We start from the raw sequence: 22,351 nt of genomic DNA, 5'->3' as shown, positions 1-22,351 counted from the left end.
TGACTCTATCAGAAAAGTCAAACTTCTCAGAGAAACTGGAAGAGAAGAAAACATTGAATGAAGACGTCAGTATCAGAAACAGAGACACACAACACTGACATACAGGGAGTGGAGCTGCTAAAAGTCACTAAACAGCTGCTAAAAAAAAAATCATAATCAGCATTATTTTTGGTTAAAGGGACAACAAGGAGTTTGTATTTGGTTATAAAAAAGTCTCACGTTAATGTGGATGAATCTCCGTTACCCACACTTGTTAATGGCTCCATTTTCGATAAATACGTTGTTTTGTCTTTATCGTTATTTGGTTATTTTAATTAATGGTGGAAATGCAGGGCGAGCCGCCCAGTGTTTCCTTACTTTCGGTTTTGCGGACGCTGCCCGGCGAGTCATGAGAATAACGCCACCGAATCGCCATTTATTGTCGGAACTATGACGGTATCTGATCGTCTTCAAACCTCTGACTTTAATTCTTGATGAATGAAAACATTCTTGTCAAGACGTCTGTCTTGCGCTGGTCCAAGAATTTCAACGTGCGCGCGAAGGCTCATGGTAAATGTTGTATGAAAACAAGGGGTGTCACGATTCTCCAAATCTTCGATTCGATTTGATTTTCGATTTTAGGGTCACGATTCGATTCGATTCGATTCTTTTTACTTTTTCTTACAGCACAGAGGCCTATGCCATTTTCAGACTAGTCTAGTCTACAATCATTGGTTTTATTCATCAAATTTTGTACAGTAAATCTTATTTCAAAAGATGGGATACATATAAGTGATGCAATTTCCATAATGTATCACATTAGGCAATAATGGTCAAATTTAAATAATTTATTTACAATATAAAGGTAACAACAAAATAAAAGAGAGGTCACAGAGGGTGCATGTCATCCTTTGGGTTACAGCAGTGTGCACTAGGCTACTTTTAAAATGACAATGTGCAGCAAGACAAAATAAATACATAAGAAATATGTCCAAAGTCATGGAACAATTAGAGCCTGCAGTGTCGGAAATTAGCGGCCCCTGATTTTACCAAGAATGCCCCCAACAATCATGATCCAGGGGCCAAAACTGCCCCCAAGGTTTCGAAACAAATATATTTATATCTGTACATTATCATAATTTTATTTTCATTAATTCACTGTCGCGTCATTATTCTCCTGATGTCGGCTTAATGTAATATAAACGAGATTGCGCTGATACACGAGAGTGTGTATGTGACAGACTGTCACAGACAGCAGGGCGGTGCTGCAGCTGCTGTGCTGTGATGGACCTGATCAGACTGGTGGTGGCCCACAGTGAATCAGTCCCGGATCCTCCACCATCACCAGATCCCGCAAATAATACATCGACAAGAACTTAAGTGGCAAGTTGCACCTTTTCGTCGGCTTATTATTTGTGGCAGGTTTTTTTTTTTTAATCCTATAACGTCACTGCAACATGCGGCTCTCAGTGCTTGTCGGTGTTGTGTAGTGAGAGCTGTGTCTCCCTCCTGTTCCCCAGGTAGGAGGGACAGTAGCCCACCAGGGCTGGGTGATAAAACGGTAAAAATAGTGAAATAACTTTTCTTTGATAGAAATATGAGACGTGGTCGATAGGTTTCATTCATCCTTGTTTTGGCAGACAATACAAATAGCCAATGATATTGAGAGTTCCGCAATTGAAGAAGAATCCCAGGTTTCACGTATTCAGACAACTCAGTGACTGCTAGAGTGTCAAGCCTGAGATGCTGAGGCAGTTGGAGCAATTCACCTGTCTGATGTTTGGACAGAGTCGTGAGTCTTCAGTGGATGTTGTCCGTGCCAAGTTGCTACGCAACATGGTGGGGGAGGACAAGAAACTCACTTGCAAGTCTAAGGTTGACCTGGTTGGCCTTCCTCCATGCCACTCTGCTCTGAAGCCACATGCCCGACGTGTGAACTACCGTGTCGCCTTGTACAAGCCAGCTGATGAACCTATTCTGGAAAAACCAAAACCCTACGATGAGGGGCAGGGATGGATGAAGACTGATGAAGGAGTGTTGAAACCGGTGTGGTCCTGTGGTCCTATCCTACCAACTTCACTGGTTGATCCCCATGACACTTGAGAGCATGAACAGGAAGAGGAGGAGAAAGAAGGAGAGGATGAGTTTAACTCTGATGATTTCAGTGAAAACGATGATGAGTGATGCATAGTGGAGAACCATTTACTTGACTGTTTATCTGGCATGGGAAAGAGAAGAGTGGTCACATCAAGAAGAGTTCTGTTATGATGTTTGATCCAAATAAACCTTGGTTAAACACACAACAACCTCTGTCTAGACACCTTATTTGGTATCTCCTATTGGCGTCTTGTAATTGGTAAAAGGGTTAGGTTTGCTTACTAGCATGCCACCAACACGTGATCACTTTATGAATAGTTTTATTGTGATCTCTGACCCCCAAAACATGGGTCTAGACACCTTATTTGTTCAGATATCTGCAGTATTGGCTGAGATATAGTGAAATTAGGTTTTTTCGATAATGGCGGCACTAATTTGCATAAAAATGATACATGGGACATTCTGACAACTTTTTAACATAGCTCATCATTTTCTACACATTTTTTCCAATCTAGAAACATTGGTTAGAAGTATATTTCCGGGGGGTGCATGATACCCCCCTCTTCGTACTAGACTAAAATGTTAACTACAATATTATCATGATTTTAATCATCATTATGAGTCACTCTGCTACACCTGTCACTAGGGATGTCACGATTATAAACTTTCTTGGGACAATTATTGTCAGAGAAATAATCACGGTGTTACGATTGTCACGATTATTCTGCATTAATTCATTTCACAACACTATGAATGTGGAAATTCAAATATAGTCAAAATATAATTACATTACTCATTGTTTACACAAAATATCTCAAGTATCTATTAATATATGACCAATTATTAATCCCCAGGGGAAGCGTTTGGAATATTCAGGTCATAAATTGTCATCTATAACGAATGTTTGTGTTTATTTTAATCGTTTTTTGTTTTGTTTTGCTTTTTTTTTTTTTATTAAAAATGACACGCTAACATTTAAATTCCTACCAATTCAATGTTACATTAGATAAATGGACCAGTATCTGAGCAATTATCTTTAGTTTTGCGCCACATCTGCCGATATGGTTCCAACATCACATTTTTGTGAAAGTGACGGTATTCAGGAGTCTTTACGATTAATTAATTGTGGCATTTAATACCACGATTAATTGTGAAAACAAGTAATGGTGACATCCCTACCTGTCACACAATTATCAAGGACACACTGTAAGAGCAAAGTACAACATTAAAATAGTAACGGATGTCCTGTCCACTTTTATACTTTCTATCCTAAAGTATGTAGAGACCTGAGCAGCTGTTTGACACTCAGAGCTCATGCTCACCCGTACCATTGGACATTTTGAAGGCATCCAAACAGTTGTCTCAGTCCTGGTTCTGATATCACGGTGTCTTCAAGGTTCAGCTGTATTTTCCTCTCCTTGGACTGAGTGACCACATAGGCCACAGCACAGCAGGAGTCCGGGTCCAGACTCTGTCCACTGAGGTCCAGGCAGTAGTCCAGTTTGTCCAGAAGGTGGACACATGCTTCAGGACACTGGGACTCATACAAGCACTGGCATAAGAACAGTATGTCCACATCAGACCCACTGTCCTCAGCATCAGACTCATCTGGCTCACACAGACTTTGATGAAATGTGTTAATCATTTCCTTAAAGAACCAGTCAGACGTATTCTTGAGCTCCTCAGTTGGAATGAGACACTCCATCAACCTCGGTTTCTTCTTATTCAACAACCGGCACATGAAAGGGATCAGATACTTCATGTGTTTCTTCTCTTTGGTCAGACATTGCTGAAGAACTTCCCTGATTCTACCTGGCTGCTTGAAAAGCCACAGTGCAGCAAAAAACTCCTGCATGGTGTAATGGAGAAATGCATATGTGTTTTCTGTCTGAGTGGGACAGACTCCGATAACAAGTTGTCTCAGGAAGGAGAGGACACAGCTGTCTGTGCAGGGAACATCTGTCAAGTTCACAGTTCTTCTCTCAGTTGCATGAAAAGCAGCCTCAGCCAGAGACAGGATTTCACTCCCTCTGTTTCTGATGTGGGGATCCAGATACTTGGTTCTTATTGGTTTGTTGCTGTTCTTCTGAAGACAAAAACGAACGATACTGATGTATATTTCAGTCACAGTGCAGGGCTGTGGAGAGTCTTGTGATGAACAGCAGGCAGACACCATCAGTGCATACATTGGGACGTGACAGAGAGAGAACAGCTCCAAGTTGTCCAAGACCTTCTTGTGTTCTTCACCAAGTGTTGAGGTTAAGTATGTTTTAATGGACTGCTCACTGAAGCCTTTCACTTCCACTCTGACAGAGTCTTCAGAAAACAGCTCTTCATCTTCATCATCTGGTCTGCATGTTACTATGATCTTTGCTTCAGGTAGTAGGACTTTCTGTACAAGTCTCTTCACCACAGATGAAGACAGATCTGTGACTCCATCGAAAATGATCGTCAGATTGTCAGAGTTCTCCTTTATATCATTTAAAATCTCTTCTTTGTCCTTGTCTGGTTCACTGAACAAAGTGAAAAGAAGTTCCTCCAGACTCACAGCCTTCATGGAGTCAGGTGTTTCTCTCATGTCAAAGTAAAACATGTAATCCAGCACCTCATCATCTCTTTCTGCCCAGAGTTTCAACATTTCCTGTGTGACAGCCGTTTTCCCAATCCCTGCCTTACCAACCAAGACAATGTTTTTATCTGTTTTCAGAAGTTCACTGGAGGAGATTCCTGCTTTCTTCTCAGGGATGTATGTCCTCATCTTTTTATTGCGACTCATCTTACTTTTCCTGCTTTTCAGTTTCTTTATTTTAGATGGAGAAACATTTTCTTCTGTGTCTAATACAAGTGGCGTGTATGACAGATCAGGCTTGTTGCTTCCTGCAAAGAGGTTTTTGTTTGCTGTCCAGAACTTATTTGATATTCTTCGTGCTTGTGACTTCAGCTTCGTCTGATATCTGTGGCATGGCCTGGAACCTAAAACAACAGCACATAAAGAAATGTACTGTGAGTTAGTTGCTTTGTTTTTACACAATACTGATTAACAGTGGATTAATATATGCACATAAATAGATACAAGTGAATTAAACACAGTGAGCACATCAGTGATAAATAATAAAATGTGTTACATTATTAATCAGGACTCAGAATCAACATACCGTGTAGATAGTTGTATGTAGTTTCTGGGTCTTCATTAAAAGAAAAGCAGCTGATCCAGTGGTGCAGGTCAAATGTCTCTTCCTCAGGAGGAGCTCCATTCTTTCTCTCTGAGGGGAGTGATGGTCTACCTAAGGTCCTCTTCCTTGTCGTGTTAATAATTTTCAGTAACTCGTAACAAGCTGCTTCCCCCTTCTTTATGACTTTGCTCAGAATTTCTCTGTTTTTATCAAAATCATCCCTCTCTGTCAGTATTTTACTGACCTCTTCATCACGAAAAACCCCTCGATCATAAAGGTTCTGTATAATCACAGAGAGATTCTTCAGTTCTCTCACAAGGTGGACTCTGGCCTGCTGGACATAGTCTACGGCACACTGTGATGTACAAGCCATGTTGTCGCTTGTGTTTGTTCTGCACACAGACCAAACTTCAATGATCTGGAAAACAAGATACTAGAAACAAAAGTTGAAAATGTGTGAGCTCATTTAAAACAACAATTTAACAAGGCTACAAAAAATCTAAAAGAATTCACTTATAGAAAAACTGGGGATATAAGTACATGAATTATCATTGACTTAATGAGTATTTTGACTCTTGTATCTAATGCTCAACAGACAATTTAAAATATCACTTCAAGACACATTTTCACTTACCTGAGTCTTGCCTCTTGCAGCGTCCCTTTGCCTCCATGTAGAGACCTTTCTTGACACAGTCTCATACAATCATAGTGTCTGGTTGTATCTTCTGAAACTGGCTGTGCAAGACCTCCCTAGCGCCAATGCATCAATCAACATGGCATCTCCACAAGAAAGCTTAGTGTCTAACAGGAGGAGAGGGAGAGTAATCGTTAATTTCACTAATACTTTATTATCAAAACATCTTCATAGTTCAAGTTAAAAATTAGAGACACTGTTGGATTTTCACTCTGAGCGAAAAGAGGTGTTGTTGAGATTCAGTTACAGCAAAACATGATAACAGTACTGGAAGACGCTGAGATAAGACGATTTTACACAAAAGTTAGCTATTATCCAAGAGATAGCAAGACATTGCCATTGCCAATGCCATCAATGTCTCCTCCACCATCATCCATTTCAGTGGAAGTGCGTTACGACTGACCAGTAACCCAAATATGTTAGACAGGGAAAGCACAAACATGTTAGCTAACAGTAACGGACACAAAAACGCTAACGTTAACTAACACTAACGTTAACGTCAGTCATCCTGAATTAATTAGTTACCGGTAACGTTAACTACATTATTTTTGTTGGTTAATGAAAAAAAGGGAAAAAATCGTTGACTAACCTGCTATTAAACCACTCGAACAGTGTGCTGGTTACTTTAGTTGTCCGTAAATAAAAAGCTTAGCTTAGCTTATGTCTGCCTGCCGCTTTAACGGTAACGTTAGTTTTTTGTTTGATTTTTGTGGTAGTTAACGGTCGCGCTTCAGTTACCCTGCCAACAGTAGCTTCCGTTACCATGCCAACGTCAACGGGTGATTAACTGACACACTTACGTCACTCCGGGTTCATTTTAAACTGACCTAGCTCAGGTCTCTGTGTCGGGGAGCATACGTCAGTCCGACCACCCAAAAGTCTGACGGCCCATCTCTCCGACTACCCATTAATCCGACTTTTCTAGACCCATTGGGCCGTGTAAATGACCTTTAATATGAGCATTGTATTTTTCTAAATGTGTTTTTATGTTTACTTAGTAACATTCTTTAAAGCCAGGCTTTTATTTTTTATACATTAAGCAGATGGATATTCAGGGCTTTTATTTTGAAAGCGTCTCGCCGAGACCTCGTACACATCCGGTGCTTCGGACTTTACCGGCAGAAGGAAAAGTGTGTCTGCAAGGCTAAAAGAGTGTCTTCAATGCTAAAAGCAAGCAAAGTGTGTCTAACCCACATGAAACGCCCTAGCACCTGGCTAATAAGGGGCACAAGGTTTGTTTTGTTACCATTTCATGCTATATTTATGTCCGGCTCGAGTTTGGTTGCCGTGGATATTATCATGCATAAAGCGTATTGTGGTTAGCGGTAGCTACTATTAGCATCGGCCAAGCTGCCGTGTCGGTCTGTATTGAAGTGAGATGAAGCTATAAGCTAACTCGTTGGTTGTTTTATTAATGCAACGGGACGTATTCTGTCTGTTTTATATGCAGTCTGCTAAGGTTAAAAACTGTTTATTGGGTTAAAAACGAACGGTTAAAAATGCTAATTTCATGTCAAATATTGTTTTCTATTGCACTCTATGGGAGGTTTTCTTTCAGTTAAAATGTGAATTTTCCCTCATGACTGTAACATCAATCGTAGCAGTTAAAATATATATTTAAATTCATGGAGTAAAACCTGTGAGTCTACAATAAGTTTATTAGATAAAAAGAGTCAACTTACATGATTGTTTGTGATAAAGGCAGTTAAAGGTAATTTCAAGTAAGAGTAAAGGTAACTGTATTTTGTTTTCTTCTTTTCATAGCTCTTACGGTGTGTTTGCATTGCATATGGTCCAAGGAATAAACCATTGTGAACCATCAGTTTGAGAGTCCGACCATCATTTAGCCGGGGATGCTACAGGCCGACTGCCCACTGCTCCGACTAAAATAATCCCTATATTGCGACCAGGGCTAAATCCAACCATCCAGAATTCCGATTTTGGACAGGACCGGGTCGGTTTGGAGAGGCTCGAGACGAAGGAGACTCACGGCTTATGTGTTTGCCTCCTTTCTTCTTTTTTTTTGGCCACCGGCTTTCCTGTTTTGTCATTTTGTGGAGCAGTAAACAACCAGACCCCTGCCCGTTAACTACATCCTACTGGAAAAACTACTGATCAAGTCAAACTGTAGTTTGTTAGAGGACTAATTAATCGGACATAACCTCTCTCTCTCTCTCTCTTTTCTGGGATAAAGGGGCAGATTCTACATAAGATTATTCTTCTTTCTGCTCCCTTTTGTTGAGATTTGGGAGGTTTTTGTTTTTATTGTAGCTTATTAAAATGCAAGATCATTTTTCTGACTGATTTATTGCCCGATGTCGCCATGTAGGCTATCTCTCTTTCTTTCCCCCGCCCTCCGCCCATTGTCTTCGTTGTCACTTTGTAGCCGCGCCACAGAGTGCACATGGCTAATTAATATGCACGTGCTGACCATATATGGTTGTGTCTAGGCGTTCCGGGGGCGGAATATGAGGTGTGTTCACGTGCGCAACTGCGCACCATTCTTGGAAATTGCGGAGAGTTGTGCACGTACAGTTTGATAGATATGAAAAAGGTGTTAATAATTTGGGTGTACGCCATTTTCGTCTTTTCGCCATAGGCCTAAGCAAAAATGTAGTAGCAGTTTTACACCCTTTTGATAAATGAGGCGCCCTAAGCCCAGAGCCCAGAGCCCAGACGCTAACAGCTGCAGCTCCGCGGCTCATCCGCCGCGCTGTCCGTGGTGCTGAAGGTGACAGGTTAACTTGACAAACAAACTGCAGCATAGTTCTGTTTGTTTATCATGTGTGTCAGTTTTGTGTGTGACTTGATAGTTTAGTTGTTGAGATTAAGAACATCACTCCCTCATCAAACCGGTGATAGGCGGAAATAAAAAAAGACACTTCTTCCTCTGCTCCTCCTCCCTCACTCACTCACTCACTCACCTACACACACACACACACACACACACACACACACACACACACACACACACACACACACACACACACACACACACACACACACACACACACACACACACACACACACACACACAGGACAAAGGCTACAGTGATGAAATCACATAACTTTAACATCATAACAAGAACATGCGGGGTCGCTACAATATTTCAGTTCAATGAGCGATGAGTCCCATATGCTACGTGGCATGATGCGCACCAGTGTTTGTAGAGCCTGCTCAGGGCTGCTTCTGGGCCGGATTAGTCGCGCTAACACACTGTCGTAATTACTGGGAGTCGGAGCACCGGGCATACTTAAATCGAGGAAATGGGAGGTCGGATGAATGGACGCAAAAATATAGAAATGTGTGGTCGGAGAAATGGGAAGTCGGACTTTGGGGTTGTCAGAGAAATGGGAAGTCGGACTAATGGGAGCAAAAATAGCCTATAGAAATGTATGGTCGGAGAAATGGGTAGTCGGAGAAATAGGAAGTCGGACTGACGTCACGCGCCCCTCGGTGTCTCCGCTTCACTTCTGTCATTTCAGCAAGTGTCTCGGCTGTGAGTTGTCCTCCTCCACCGCCCAAAGGTCAGAGACAAGTCCAACAAAGTCCACTACAGTCCACTACAGTCAACTCAGGTCCACAACAGTCCACCAGTGTATGGTCGGGAAGCGCGCGCTCTGCCAGGTGGTTCAACGTCATATCTGTAAATGACGTCGGTCCACACATTTTCATAAAGTTGTAATGTCATTTTCACATTGGATTACACACAGCTGAATGTAATCTACTGCCATGTAGCCTAATGTAAGCAATTAATGTGACTCTTTATGTGGCTTTTTAGTAGGCTGCTTCCTGCTCCATCACCATGACATGATGATACATGTCAAATGTTCTGTCATCATGGACGTGGAAGAAGTGTTCATGTGTTTCACTAAAGCAGCGCCACAGTGCAGGAATAACCTGCCACAAATTAAAACCCCAAATTTGGAAAAAAATATGTGGCATCAACACATAGCCTACTTTAAATACCAAAAGTAAAAGCAGACATAGAATAATGCAGTGCAAATCACCATAGACACATGCTCCTCACATCACGTGCATGTCACTAAAATACAGTTTACAATCAGTTTACAATGTCCGGATTGAACAGTAAAGTCTTACTGTAGTAATAATAGGCTAATAATAATAATAATAATAATAATAATAATAATAATAATAATAATAATAATAATAATAATAATAATAATAATAATAATAATGTGTTTACGTTTACGATTACGTTTAGTTTGATAAGTGAATGCAGAGCAACTCGTTAGTTATTAATTAACCGTGACGGGGACACAGTTTTTATCTCTGAGCCCGGTATGGAGCAGACATGTATACATACAGAATCAAAAAGTTTAGTACAAACGGAGACTAAACTCAAACTAACCAGTAAACGGAGCGGACCAGGTGAGCTTCAGTCTTACCTGAGAGTTTCTCATCCCGCGTTCAGACTTCAGAGTTTCTGTTCTTTACTTTTTAAGAAATATTTTTGACCGGTCTGCTCCGCTCCTGGACACGACGACTTCACGTGTCTGCTGTTTCCTGGTTTGTCTCATACTTTCACTTTCGAGATCTACAAGATGGCGCCACTGGACCGAAAATGTAGCTCCCACTCAGTCAATAAAACCTTCAAAATAAAAGCACTGAGTTAAAGTGAAGATGTGAAGCAGGATCTGATTCCTTTATTTTCTGTAGCCTATGTAACACTTATCGTTTTAATGATGATGATTTGTCTTTAGCATCGATTTGTCAAAGTTAATATCAGCAAGGATTTCCAGATATAGCTGCTTGAATCATCCAAATTATAACATATCTTAAACAAACCTTAACAACAAAAAAATGTGTTGTTGCCAAATGTTGCCTATTACAATATTACAATTAATATTCCTGTTTTATTATTTCATATTTTTGTTATTGTTATGTTTTATTATCTCTCTTACTCAAAAGAAAAGATTAGATATAAAATCTAAACGATATTTAATTAAGACATAGTCCGGATTGAACAGAAGAACACAGCACAGTCTCCCTTTAGTATGACACTTTTACCTTAAACTTATTGAATTACATCACAGTTCAACTGAGACCAAGACCTTGACATTTTGGTCTGGAGAACCACAACAAGGAGAGGAGTCCTTTCTGACACAAGATGGAGCCACTGCCTCAGTTTATAGGATCACCACTACTACTAGCCTACTGTAACAGATACCATAGTAGGCCTAGATACTATTGCAGTACTCCTGCTGCTATCAGTGTAAACACTACTACTCCTGTATTCATAGTTCTACTACCTGTACTCCTTTAGTTTAGAGCTGCAACAATTAATAGATTATTAAGTTAAATGTCAACTATTTTGATAATCTAATAATTGGTGTGGGTAGTTTTTAATTGCAGCTTCTTCAATGTGAATATTTCTGGTTTCTTTGTTCCTTTATGACAATAAACTGAGTCTCTCTGGACAAAACAAGACATTTGAGGACGATGTCGTCTGGTGGTTTGAGAAACACTGATGGACATTTTGTAACATTTTATTGATCAATTAATCTTTAATGAAAATAATCGTTAGTTAACTTGCAGCCCTACTTCAGTTAGTTCAGTTCTACAGTATTAGCCTACTGCAGTACTGATGTGAAGATGACTTGTTGTAGATGCAGTATCTATAATCAATGTATAATCTGTTGATCCGCCCACTTCACTTCACTTCACTTCACTTCACTTCACTTCACTTCACTTCACTTCACTTCACTTCACTTCACTTCCGTCTGTTGAAACTCTGACTTTGTGGTTAAGATGTAATGATGACACCCACATCAGCACCTCAAGAAACAGGAAGTGGTGATGTCTTCTTCTTCTTCTGTCTGTGAGCGTCGCTGTCAGTCGACCATGGAGCTGCAGCGGAGGCTGCTGCTGCTGCTGCTGCTGCTGCTGCTGCTGCTCCGTGTGGAGGCCAACAACCTGACGGAGGTGAAGGTGGAGCTGGGTCAGAGTGTCACCATCACCTGCTCTGGGAACAGCAGCTCAGATCTGTACTGGTTCATACAGATCCATGGAAATCTCAGAGCATTCATCGGACGGACCTTCACTGGAAAGCCGGGGCATAATCAGTATTCTCCATCTGACAGAAGCAAAATCCTGCTCCAGGAGAAAAGGCTGAACATCACCAATGTCACAGCAGACGACTGCAGACTCTACTACTGCGGCAAGAGGAACTATACCAGCATTCATTACCTGGACACCTTCTGCCTGGTCTCAGGTAAGAGCCTGATCAGGGGTCAACCAGCACCGTTACTGCTACAGACTCCAGGTGTGAGTAGGCTACTGTTAGTAGGCTACTACAGGCTCAGTTTGACTGACACAGTCTCATTCCTTTGAACAAATAGCGAATGCTTTTAGACATGTCACAAATGAAATGTCATAATGAAAACATGACAAAACTATCCAATGACAAGCTTTTGCAGGTTATCCACTAGGCTTTGCAGTTTGTACTAATTGTTTTGTGAAATGCATCATTAACTGTTGTGCAAATGTGAGAAATGGACGACGTGCTGTACGCGCTCAAGGCCGACTGAAGGCCCGATGGAAGGCCCGATGGAAGGCCCGACTGAAGGCCGACTGAAGGCCGGGCCTCTACACCAAATACCTTACCAAGAATATTAGTCTTATTTTTAGTCAAAATGTCATTTCTAGTCAAAACAAATCTCATTATACTTAAAGCAGAAGTAAGTGATCCGGTCGTTTTGGCTAATGCTGCGTTCCAGGCAGGCTTTTGAAATCGTAAATTACAGCTTCAAGTCACAACTTACGACTTTGTAGCGTTCCAGGCAACCCACTCGTGTTTCTCCGACCTGTTTTACCGGTGAAAGTCACTATAACGGCCACTCGTAACTTCTGACCGGTGAACTCGTACCAGATCGAACTGGTACCACTTCACGGTCGGAAAAATACGAGTTTCCTTGAACGCACCATAACAGTCCTCGTCGCTACGTCACCACATTCACGGCGTCCCTTGGCTGCACACACAGCCCTGCATGCCGTTCTCTCTCCTCATTGGATAAAAACTGTAGGATACGATAAATGTTTTCTCTTCGGCTCAGAGCAGAGCAGAGTGACTGACAGACCCGTGTTTCAGACCAAACACTCTATAGAAGTGATTGCTGTCGGAAGATATAACTATTTAAGACTTATATTAACACAAATATATCACTTACTTCTGCTTTAAAATAAGACTCATCACATTAAAAAGTAGCTTGTTTTTAGACATTTTTTTTTTTACTTCTTTCAAGCAGATTTTCACTTGAAATCATCTGATAGTGGAGTAAGTTTTTCTTCCTTTGTACAAGCACAAAAAACTTGCTTTCACTGGCAGATTTTTCTACTTATTTCAAGTGAAAATTAGTTTGAAACAAGTGAAAATGATCTAAAAACAAGTTCATTTTTAGGTGATGAGTCTCATTTCTAGTCAAAACTAATCTCTTTCCACTTAAAGTAAGACTCATCACCTAAAAAATGAACTTGTTTTTAGATCAATTCCACAATTTTCACTTGAAATAAGTAGAAAAATCTGCCAGTGAAAGCAAGTTTTTTGTGTTTGTAATAAGAGAGAAAAACTTGCTCCACTATCAGATTCTTCTACTTATTTCAAGTGAAAATCAGCTTGAAAGAAGTAAAAAGTGTCTAAAAACAAGCTGCTTTTTAATGTGATGAGTCTTATTTTAAGTAGAATGAGATTAGTTTTGACTAGAAATAAGACAAATATTCTTGGTAAGATATTTGAGTTTGTGCAGTGTGAAATGACGTCACGGCGGCACTAGTGATAGCCTACTCAGTTGTAATGGAAACACAACCAAACCGAGCCGAGCCGTGCTAGTGGAAATGCGCCATTACACTTTAAACCAGGGGGACAAATGTTGATATGACACTGTATCTGGTGTTTAGTTTATGTTGGACTTCTTCTTATCTTGAAAACAAACAGACCAGGGAGTGAAATGAACAAATTCATTTTTAATTTGTCTATAATATTGAACCATTTAGACACCAGGAGGACGTGTTGTGGAAATGTACTTTTATTTTCTGAGGTGAACTGGAACAAAACACCAGAGATTGATGTCATGAATGACGTTTGAAAAAGGACAAACAAACAACATGTAAACAGGAAACTTTACCACCCTGATGGATTCCTGCTGCAGCAGCGGCCGACATGACGGTTTCCACTCTTCACTGAGCCCTTTACTTCTCATCATTTACCTGATGCAGACACAGATCAGGGTTTCCGCGGGTCATTAAAAAGCATTAAAAGTCATTAAATACATTTAGCTAAAATTAAGGCCTTAAATGGCATTAAAAGGCATTAAAGAATTGATTGATTCATACAGTGAGATTTTGATATCATTCCCTATAGAGCACAAAGAGCAGAAAAATAGGGGGATTATACAATGCTACTTTTGACTTCTTTCTTTTTTTAAATCGCTATCGGCAAAAATTGGAATCGGCGGGTCAGGCTTTTTAAAAATCGGTGATCGGTGATCTGCCAGAAAATTGCAGTCGGTGCTTCTCTATTGGTGTGATAAACATGCAGAACAAGTGATTAGGTGCGTGTATGTGAATATAGGTAAGTGTATGTACGCACACGTATAGTATTTGCAGTCACGGGCATTAAAAATGTTTGAAATGGCATTAAAAAGCATTAAATTAGATTTGCTGGTACCTGCAGAAACCCTGCAGATAAATAAATAAGGAGGTGCACAAGTCAAAATGTGTAAATATGTCAATTTGTAACGGCCGCTGCAGCAAAAATACAAACCGGGGAGTTTCTTTGTGTCTGATTGGCTGTTGGTGTTTTACGTTCCCTGGTGTGCATCTCGTGTGACCTCTATTTTATTTTTTCTCACTCTGTGGCTGTTTGTGTGTGTGTGTGTGTGTGTGTGTGTGTGTGTGTGTGTGTGTGTGTGTGTGTGTGTGTGTGTGTGTGTGTGTGTGTGTGTGTGACCTGGGGTCTCTCAGGAAGTCCCTGAACATCACAAGTTTTACGTCAGTCAGTTAAGTCATGACGTACAACAGGGATTCCCTATAATGTTGTTGTTGTTGTTGTTATACTATACTAATAAATGAGTAAATAAAAATGGGGGTTTTCATAGTGTAAACAGTCAAATTTACCCAGAATGTGTCTAAAGTATTTTGCAGTTTAATATCGCTGCCTGGTGTGGCAACCTGAAGGTGCAGCAAAAAAAAAAGAAACTTTCCTCTATAGTAAATATTGCTGGAAAGCTGGTCGCTAAGCAACAACGTCAACTCAGTGAGCTGCTACAACACCTCAGTCATCAGGAAGACCAGACAGATATCTGAGGATGCTTCCATTCAGAGTTCCCAAGATGAGTCCAGACATTTTTAACAAATGTTTTATTCCACCGGCCGTACAAGCTCTGAATACGGCCTGATGGTTAGGGATGCACCTGGGCTGTAACACCTGTCGCTAATGTCAGAACTTTGACTAATGCAGCTTTAATGACGGAAAACAAAACTTTTTAATTCAATCATGAACTGTAAACATTGGTGATTATTGTTATTTTTAATACCTAAAACATGTAGCCTATGTGTGGCTTTAATCCCATAAATGTGCCTTCTACATCATTCCATATGTGTTTATGCAAAGCAAGTGCCATCTGATTATGTCGCTTGCTCTCTATGCTCAAATATTTTCTGCTAAATAAACTGATAAACTCAGTGTCTCTGTCTGTTTAATAGAAACTGAACAAAGTATTAATTATATACACAGTGGTTTTATCTCAGGCTCTTCAGTGATGTGGTGGAAGAAACCAGACTGTGTCTTAACGAGTCTTAATCCTTCATCCCCTCTGGGATTTACTGTTTCAACAGATTTCACCACTCATCAAAGTGTGAAAGTGGTTTTTCTGAGCTGGACCTGGTCCGATGTGGTACAAATGCAGTAAACAGTGTAATGTCCTTTTTTCATATTTGTATAAAAAGAATAGAGGTTTCAAGGTTTCAGTGTCTTTACCTTTGTAGGGCTAACCCATCCATTCAAAGGTGGCAAAGTCATGACTGTTAGGGATGCAGGTGGGCTGTAACACCTGTCGCTATGTTGTCTATGTCCATTCTGCACATCATTCTGGTTGTTTCTTGTTTTATGTTTTTATGTGTATGTTGTGGAGTGTCTTGATCTGTTTTTGTGCTTGTTGTCTTGGAGAGGCTGAAGACACATTTCCACTACGGTGGACAATAAAGTCCTTCTAATCTAATCTAATCTAATCTAAAAGTGAGATTTGCTGCAAGATGTCCGTTTGTCGTTGTAAACCATTGGATGTTTGATGTAATTACAAAGTCATTACAAATTACAAAGTCAAATTGCTGCTCACACTGCAAAAGTTACTGTGCTGAGCTTCGGAAATGAGCAAAAAAATAGCCAGTGCATATGGACAAAGCTCTGGGATGGCCATCAAGGCTTTGCAGCTTTTTCATTGTTTCTCCTTGTCTGCTGTAATGCTGTGCAGGATGTCAGTTATACATGTCAGAGATGAACATGCCATCCAACATGTCTGCCATTATCCTGCAGCTTCCTTATAAACTGAGGGACAGATGGAGAAACGCTGCTTAGACGTTGCAGGAGAAGCATTTCAGTGATATTGTCCAATTCATTGAGAGACAGCCAGGTGTCTATTGCTTCTAATCCACATTTTGGAAACATTCAGGGTTAGGGACACAGCCATCTCATCACCAAATCATTAAAGTGTAAACAAAGTCGCACAGGTTCAACTTCGCATCAAGAGAAAAGGAAGATGTTTTGTGACTTCTGTGGCTCATGGGAACGAGTCCACTAGGGAAAAGCCCTCGGGTGTGAAGTCACACTTTCCTGCCAAAGAAAAACACACTGTAGACCTAATTTATGTGTTATGAGGCTGTAAGTGTAAAACAAAACAAAAAATAAAGTAAAAAACGCCCGCTTGTCATCTATCAGCAGCAACTTCATAAATGAGTAGTGTCTGAAGTGCTTGAACTGACTCATAGGAGGCTTTAGAGACCTGGGGCCGGATTCACCAATATGTTCTTGAATGAAAGATCTTAAGAAATGTCTTAAGAAGAAAATTAAGAAGTTCATAAGAAAGTTCTTAGGTGCAATTCCTCAATATTTTCTTAAGAACTGTCTTAAGAACAGTCATTTCTTACGAATTTCTTATTTTTCCTACTTAAAGGGATAGTTCAACATTTTTGAAAATTGGCCCATCGCCATGATCCCCCTAGTAATAGCAGTAGGTTCGTTACCTTTAATTGTTGGTCCAAGCTGCTTTTAGATCGGGGGAGAAGAATACCGAGCGGCGCAGCTACACTACGGAGGCTAATGGAATTTCTTGGTTTTGCTCATCAAACTCAGCAAATACACAACCAAAAGACTCAAAAACGCTGTGGTGGACAAGTTGTGACCTGCACATTCACCACGCTATGAGATAATAGCGGAAAGTTAAGAGAAGTGAAGCAAATACTCGGAACTACTTTCTTCAGTGAACCACTGGTCGGAGGGACACAGTGTGCGCACCTCAGCCAGTGCCGTAGTATACGGACGTATCTGCAGTAAACAGGCGCTTTTGAAATCACTCCGCCGAGCAGCCGTCTAGAGTGTAAAGTCCGACTTTGCCTCTAAAACAACTCCATCTCGCAACTTTCCGCTATTATCTCATAGCGTGGTGAATGTGCAGGTCACAACTTGTCCACCACAGCGTTTTTGAGTTTTTTGGTTGTGTATTTGCTGAGTTTGATGAGCAAAACCAAGAAATTCCATTAGCCTCCGTAGTATAGCTGCGCCGCTCGGTATTCTTCTCCCCCGATCTAAAAGCAGCTTGGACCAACAATTAAAGGTAACGAACCTACTGCTATTACTAGGGGGATCATGGCGATGGGCCAATTTTCAAAAATGTTGAACTATCCCTTTAAGAACTTCTTTAAATACGTATATGTCTATGTGTGTAGCCTCCTGCCCCAGACAGCAGCAGTTGTCAGGACTTTTTCTAAAAAAGGTCCTATGTTCCCCGGTCCCATACAAAGTGGGGAACATAGGGATGATCCCGTCTTATTCGACCCGTGCTGCCAAGTTGCTGCCAAACAGGAGGCGTAGCATTCCCCCGAAGGAATTGTTCGTTTAATTTTCTGTTATTAGGGCTCAGTCTGTTTCTGAGAAGATGACACACACACACACACACACACACACACACACACACACACACACACACACACACACACACACACACACACACACACACACACACACACACACACACACACACACACACACACACACACACAGAGAGAGCTGTAAAAGCTGAGGCGTTGTAGAGGAACTGGTTTTCTGTCAGGCAGCTAAGGATTCTGGGGGGTGGGGGGTGATACTATGGAAACTACCTCATCCCTCCGTCATCCCTCTCTACCTCTCTCTGCTTTACACCACATACATCATCATCAACTGTACTGAACAACGAGGACTGAGTCAAAGTACCGTAGATTACAGTAATAAACTATTAATCAGAGTTTGAGATGCTTCCATCCGGCCGGAGATTCAGAGTTCCCAAGATGAGTCGAGACATTTTTAACAAATCTTTTATTCCACCGGCCGTACAAGCTCTGAATACGGCCTGATGGTTAGGAATACAACCTGTCGCTATGTTGTCTATGTCTATTCTGCACATCATTCTGGTTGTTTCTTGTTTTATGTTTTTATGTGTATGTTGTGGAGTGTCTTGATCTGTTTTTGTGCTTGTTGTCTTGGAGAGGCTGAAGACACATTTCCACTACGGTGGACAACAAAGTCCTTCTATTCTTTTCTATTGTATTCTATTCTCTTTATTACAGGACACGGCTTACACCTGTTAAAAAAAACCTGGTTGACAGGAGGAGACCGGTCACAACATCTGGATTCTCTCCATGAATGGAACAACAACAAAAAGATGATGTATTTCTCAAATAATAAATAAAGAGAAAGAAAGGAAACACCACAGTGGCTCATGATAATAAAACACACTGATTCACTCTACATCCATCGCCATAGAGACCAGCCTTTAAGACGATGACCTCATCACATTAAAACACTGACAACCTCAACTTCTTAACACTAAGGTGGATTTCTCAGATGAGACTGAAATTTGTTGAGCTTCCTCTTCAGGTACATCACAACACGACACGACACGACAGGTCAGACCTCTGGTAAGAGCAGTTTCTGGTCAGAGCAGGTGAGAAGCTGCTGGAAACTACCGTAAACAAAGATGGACGCCACCACTCTCTCAACAAAAACAAGTGGATTTATAGAGTGAATACTGGTTTGTGTTGAGGCGTGCCCTCAGCTGTCAGAGGCCACGCCCCCTCAGCTGTCAGAGGCCACGCCCCTTCTTCAAAATCGCTGCGTTTTATGAGTTTTTAAGTGTCTTAAAGCAGAAGTAAGTGATATTTTTGTGTTAATCTAAGTCTTAAATAGTTGTATCTTCCGACAGCAATCACTTCTATAGAGTGTTTGGTCTGAAACACGGGTCTGTCAGTCACTCTGCTCTGCTCTGAGCCCAGGAGAAAACTTTCCTTGTATCCTACAACCTTTATCCAATGAGGAGAGAGAACGGCATAAAGGGGCAGTCCTCTCTGTGTGTGCAGCCAAGGGATGCGCCTGAATGTGGTGACGTAGGGACGAGGGCGGGGACTGCTAACTCCATCTGCTGACAGGAAGTTAGACAAAACCACCACCTTACTTCTGCTTTAACAGTCTTGGGCCTTCTTTTTTATCTGATTTGCTTTTACATTACCAACCCTCGTGGACCCTGAGGTCCTCCGGCTCCAGCCTTTTAGTCATCCCAAGTGTCCGGACTAAATCCCACGGCGAGGCCTCCTTTTATTACTACGGCCCACGTCTGTGGAACGGCCTGCCGCAGAGCCTCAGAGACTGGTGATGTTTTTAAAAGCAGCCTCAAGACACCTGTTTAACTTGGCTTTTAATTGATTCCTTCTTATCTTTATCCTTAACTCTTTTTTAACTAGTTATAGTTTTTAGGAACTTTTAGGATATAGTTTGAAGAACTGTAGCTATCTTAGGTTTTTTCTTTTAGTCTCTTTTTTCTTAATCTTTTTAAAGCAGAATAAGCGATCCGGTGGTTTTGTCTAACTTCCTGTCAGCAGATGGAGTTAGCAGCCCCCGCCCTCGTCCCTACGTCACCACATTCACGGCGTCCCTTGGCTGCACACACAGAGAGGACTGCCCCTTTATGCCGTTCTCTCTCCTCATTGGATAAAGGTTGTAGGATACAAGGAAAGTTTTCTCCTGGGCTCAGAGCAGAGCAGAGTGACTGACAGACCCGTGTTTCAGACCAAACACTCTATAGAAGTGATTGCTGTCGGAAGATACAACTATTTAAGACTTAGATTAACACAAACATTCACCTTACTTCTGCTTTAATGTTGATTTTATCATGTTTTCTTTCATTCTAGCTCCGGTGTTCAGGTCTTCTAATATCGTAAAACACTTTGTGTTGCATTTTTATATGTATGAAAGGTGCTATATAAATAAATACAGTTTGACGTTTGTGGCTACTAACCACAGTTATAACACGGAGCTGTTCCTGGATCAGATCCACAGCACACACACACACACACACACACACACACACACACATTCTTCGTATGTGTGTGTGCGCCAAGGGGGCAGTTGTGGGTCTGAGAAGTGAAGCTCACTTCCGCGTTCAAAAAACTGCAATCCCCTCTTCTTCCTCTGGGGGCTGGTGTCAGAAGGGAGCATTCCCCATAGACCCCCATGTTAAAATCGCCGATTTTACATCCTCAATAAACATGTTAAAAGCCTGGTGTCAGAATGTTTTTTTTTCTCAATCGATAGTTTCTACCCCCGCACATACTCTGACGCCTAAAATACACTGGATGCGGAACGGCTGCAGATCCGCTCCGGTACGGCGGCGGAGCCGTTACGTATTAATTATAATCACCGTGGCAGCGTCCACCGACTCCGGGTCCGCTGCGTCGTGGGTCCGGAACGGCACCGGCATCCGGCAGCCCTCGCAACACATACGCAGAGGAGCTTCTATTTTTGCCGGACGCCGGAGCACGGCGCATCAAGCAGCACAGAGCAGGTCGTGTATGACAGGAAATCGTGGGCAAATTACAAAATAAAACACCCGGTTAATTTTCAAAATAAAATACACCATGTTTACAGCGGAGCATATTTCCTGCTTTACACCTTGAAAACGTTGTAATGGGCAGTGACCGGCCTGAAGTCAGCAGCTCGGAGGTTTTCAGACATAATTTCACCCAGTTTACACCATGGACAAGGAGATAGTGATTGTAAAATCAAGTCAGGTCAGCACCAAGTTGTTTCTCTACTCCTCCTCTGGATTAAATTAATTGTTTTTGATTTTATGGTTCACTTTATGGAAACTACAACCTGCTTTATCGCGAGATCACGTGTTCCCGCTGTGCGGCGGAGCCGCAACAATCAACATCACGGACGGAACCGGTGTGAGTTGACGGAGTCGGAGTACGCAGCCGTTCCGTAGCGGAGCCGTTTCGGAATCGTTCCGCATCCAGTGTATTTTAGGCGTAAGGGGGGTGAATTTTTTTTTAACTCTACCGTTGTACTGTTATTAGGTTAAAACTCTGGCCAATTAGGGCGCGGAAACGCTGAGTGACAGGTCCGAGCAGCTCTGTGGACAGCTGCTTCGAGGCCAGTGGGCGGGTTGTCGGCGGTTCTCGGCCGGCCAATCCAACATGGCGCTGTCCAGGCCGCCATATTTGAGTCACAAAAACGACTCCCCAAAACCAATGGGGGACGTCACGCACGCTACGTCCATTCTTTTTACAGTCTATGGTGTGCGCTGAGGATCTGACAGGAGACAAACGTGATCACGGTCACAGAAGCGCGCAAGGTTCCGCCTGCTATGGGACTAATATTGCTCATGTCTCATCACATCACAGAGGAATGTCCACATCACAAAAGGGCGAGGGTTAGATCAAAGCGGGGGCGGGGGGCGGGGCTTGGCCTGGTTATATAAGCAGCTCCGCGCCGTGCAGAGAGAGCAGAGCAGAGCTGCTGTCTAGGAGCTGCAGACACACACAGCTCCCTACAGACCTTTAACTCTGCGCTACGGACACACAGAGACAGACAGAACCACCATCCATCTATCTGAACTCTGAGGAGGAGGAGGAGGAGGAGGATGATGCACTTGGTCATAGGTGAGTTCATTTAAAACTTCAGAATAGCACGTTCGTTCGCTTCTTTTTCTTTAGGTTTAACTTAGGGTAATAGGAGTTTCTATTGGTGGGTTCTTGTTTCAAATTGTTTTTAGTGAGAGAGAAAACAAAACAATACAGTTTAAACTGACAGAGAGCTATTAGACACAACTGCATGAATACCACATGGATCACATCTCCAGT

General features: G+C 41.7%; 1 protein-coding gene across 1 annotated transcript; it reads right to left on the bottom strand.

Moving 5' to 3' along the window:
- Positions 1-3,394: 3,394 nt before the first annotated feature.
- On the bottom strand, positions 3,395-10,467 carry LOC310984724 (nucleotide-binding oligomerization domain-containing protein 1-like; the record flags this gene model as incomplete). Its single annotated transcript, XM_083970038.1, has 4 exons — positions 10,354-10,467; positions 5,884-6,050; positions 5,232-5,682; positions 3,395-5,049 (listed from the first exon to the last, which is right to left on the bottom strand). Exons 3-4 carry the CDS (start codon positions 5,620-5,622, stop codon positions 3,395-3,397), a joined length of 2,046 nt encoding a protein of 681 aa, XP_083826164.1. The 5' UTR covers positions 5,623-5,682; positions 5,884-6,050; positions 10,354-10,467.
- Between the last annotated feature and the right edge of the window lie 11,884 nt (positions 10,468-22,351).

Source organism: Trachurus trachurus (assembly GCF_905171665.1).
Source record: "Trachurus trachurus genome assembly, chromosome: 4".
NCBI lineage: Eukaryota > Metazoa > Chordata > Actinopteri > Carangiformes > Carangidae > Trachurus > Trachurus trachurus.
The sequence above is the reverse complement of the archived record's forward strand: the minus strand, read 5'-3'. Positions and strand labels throughout refer to the sequence as shown.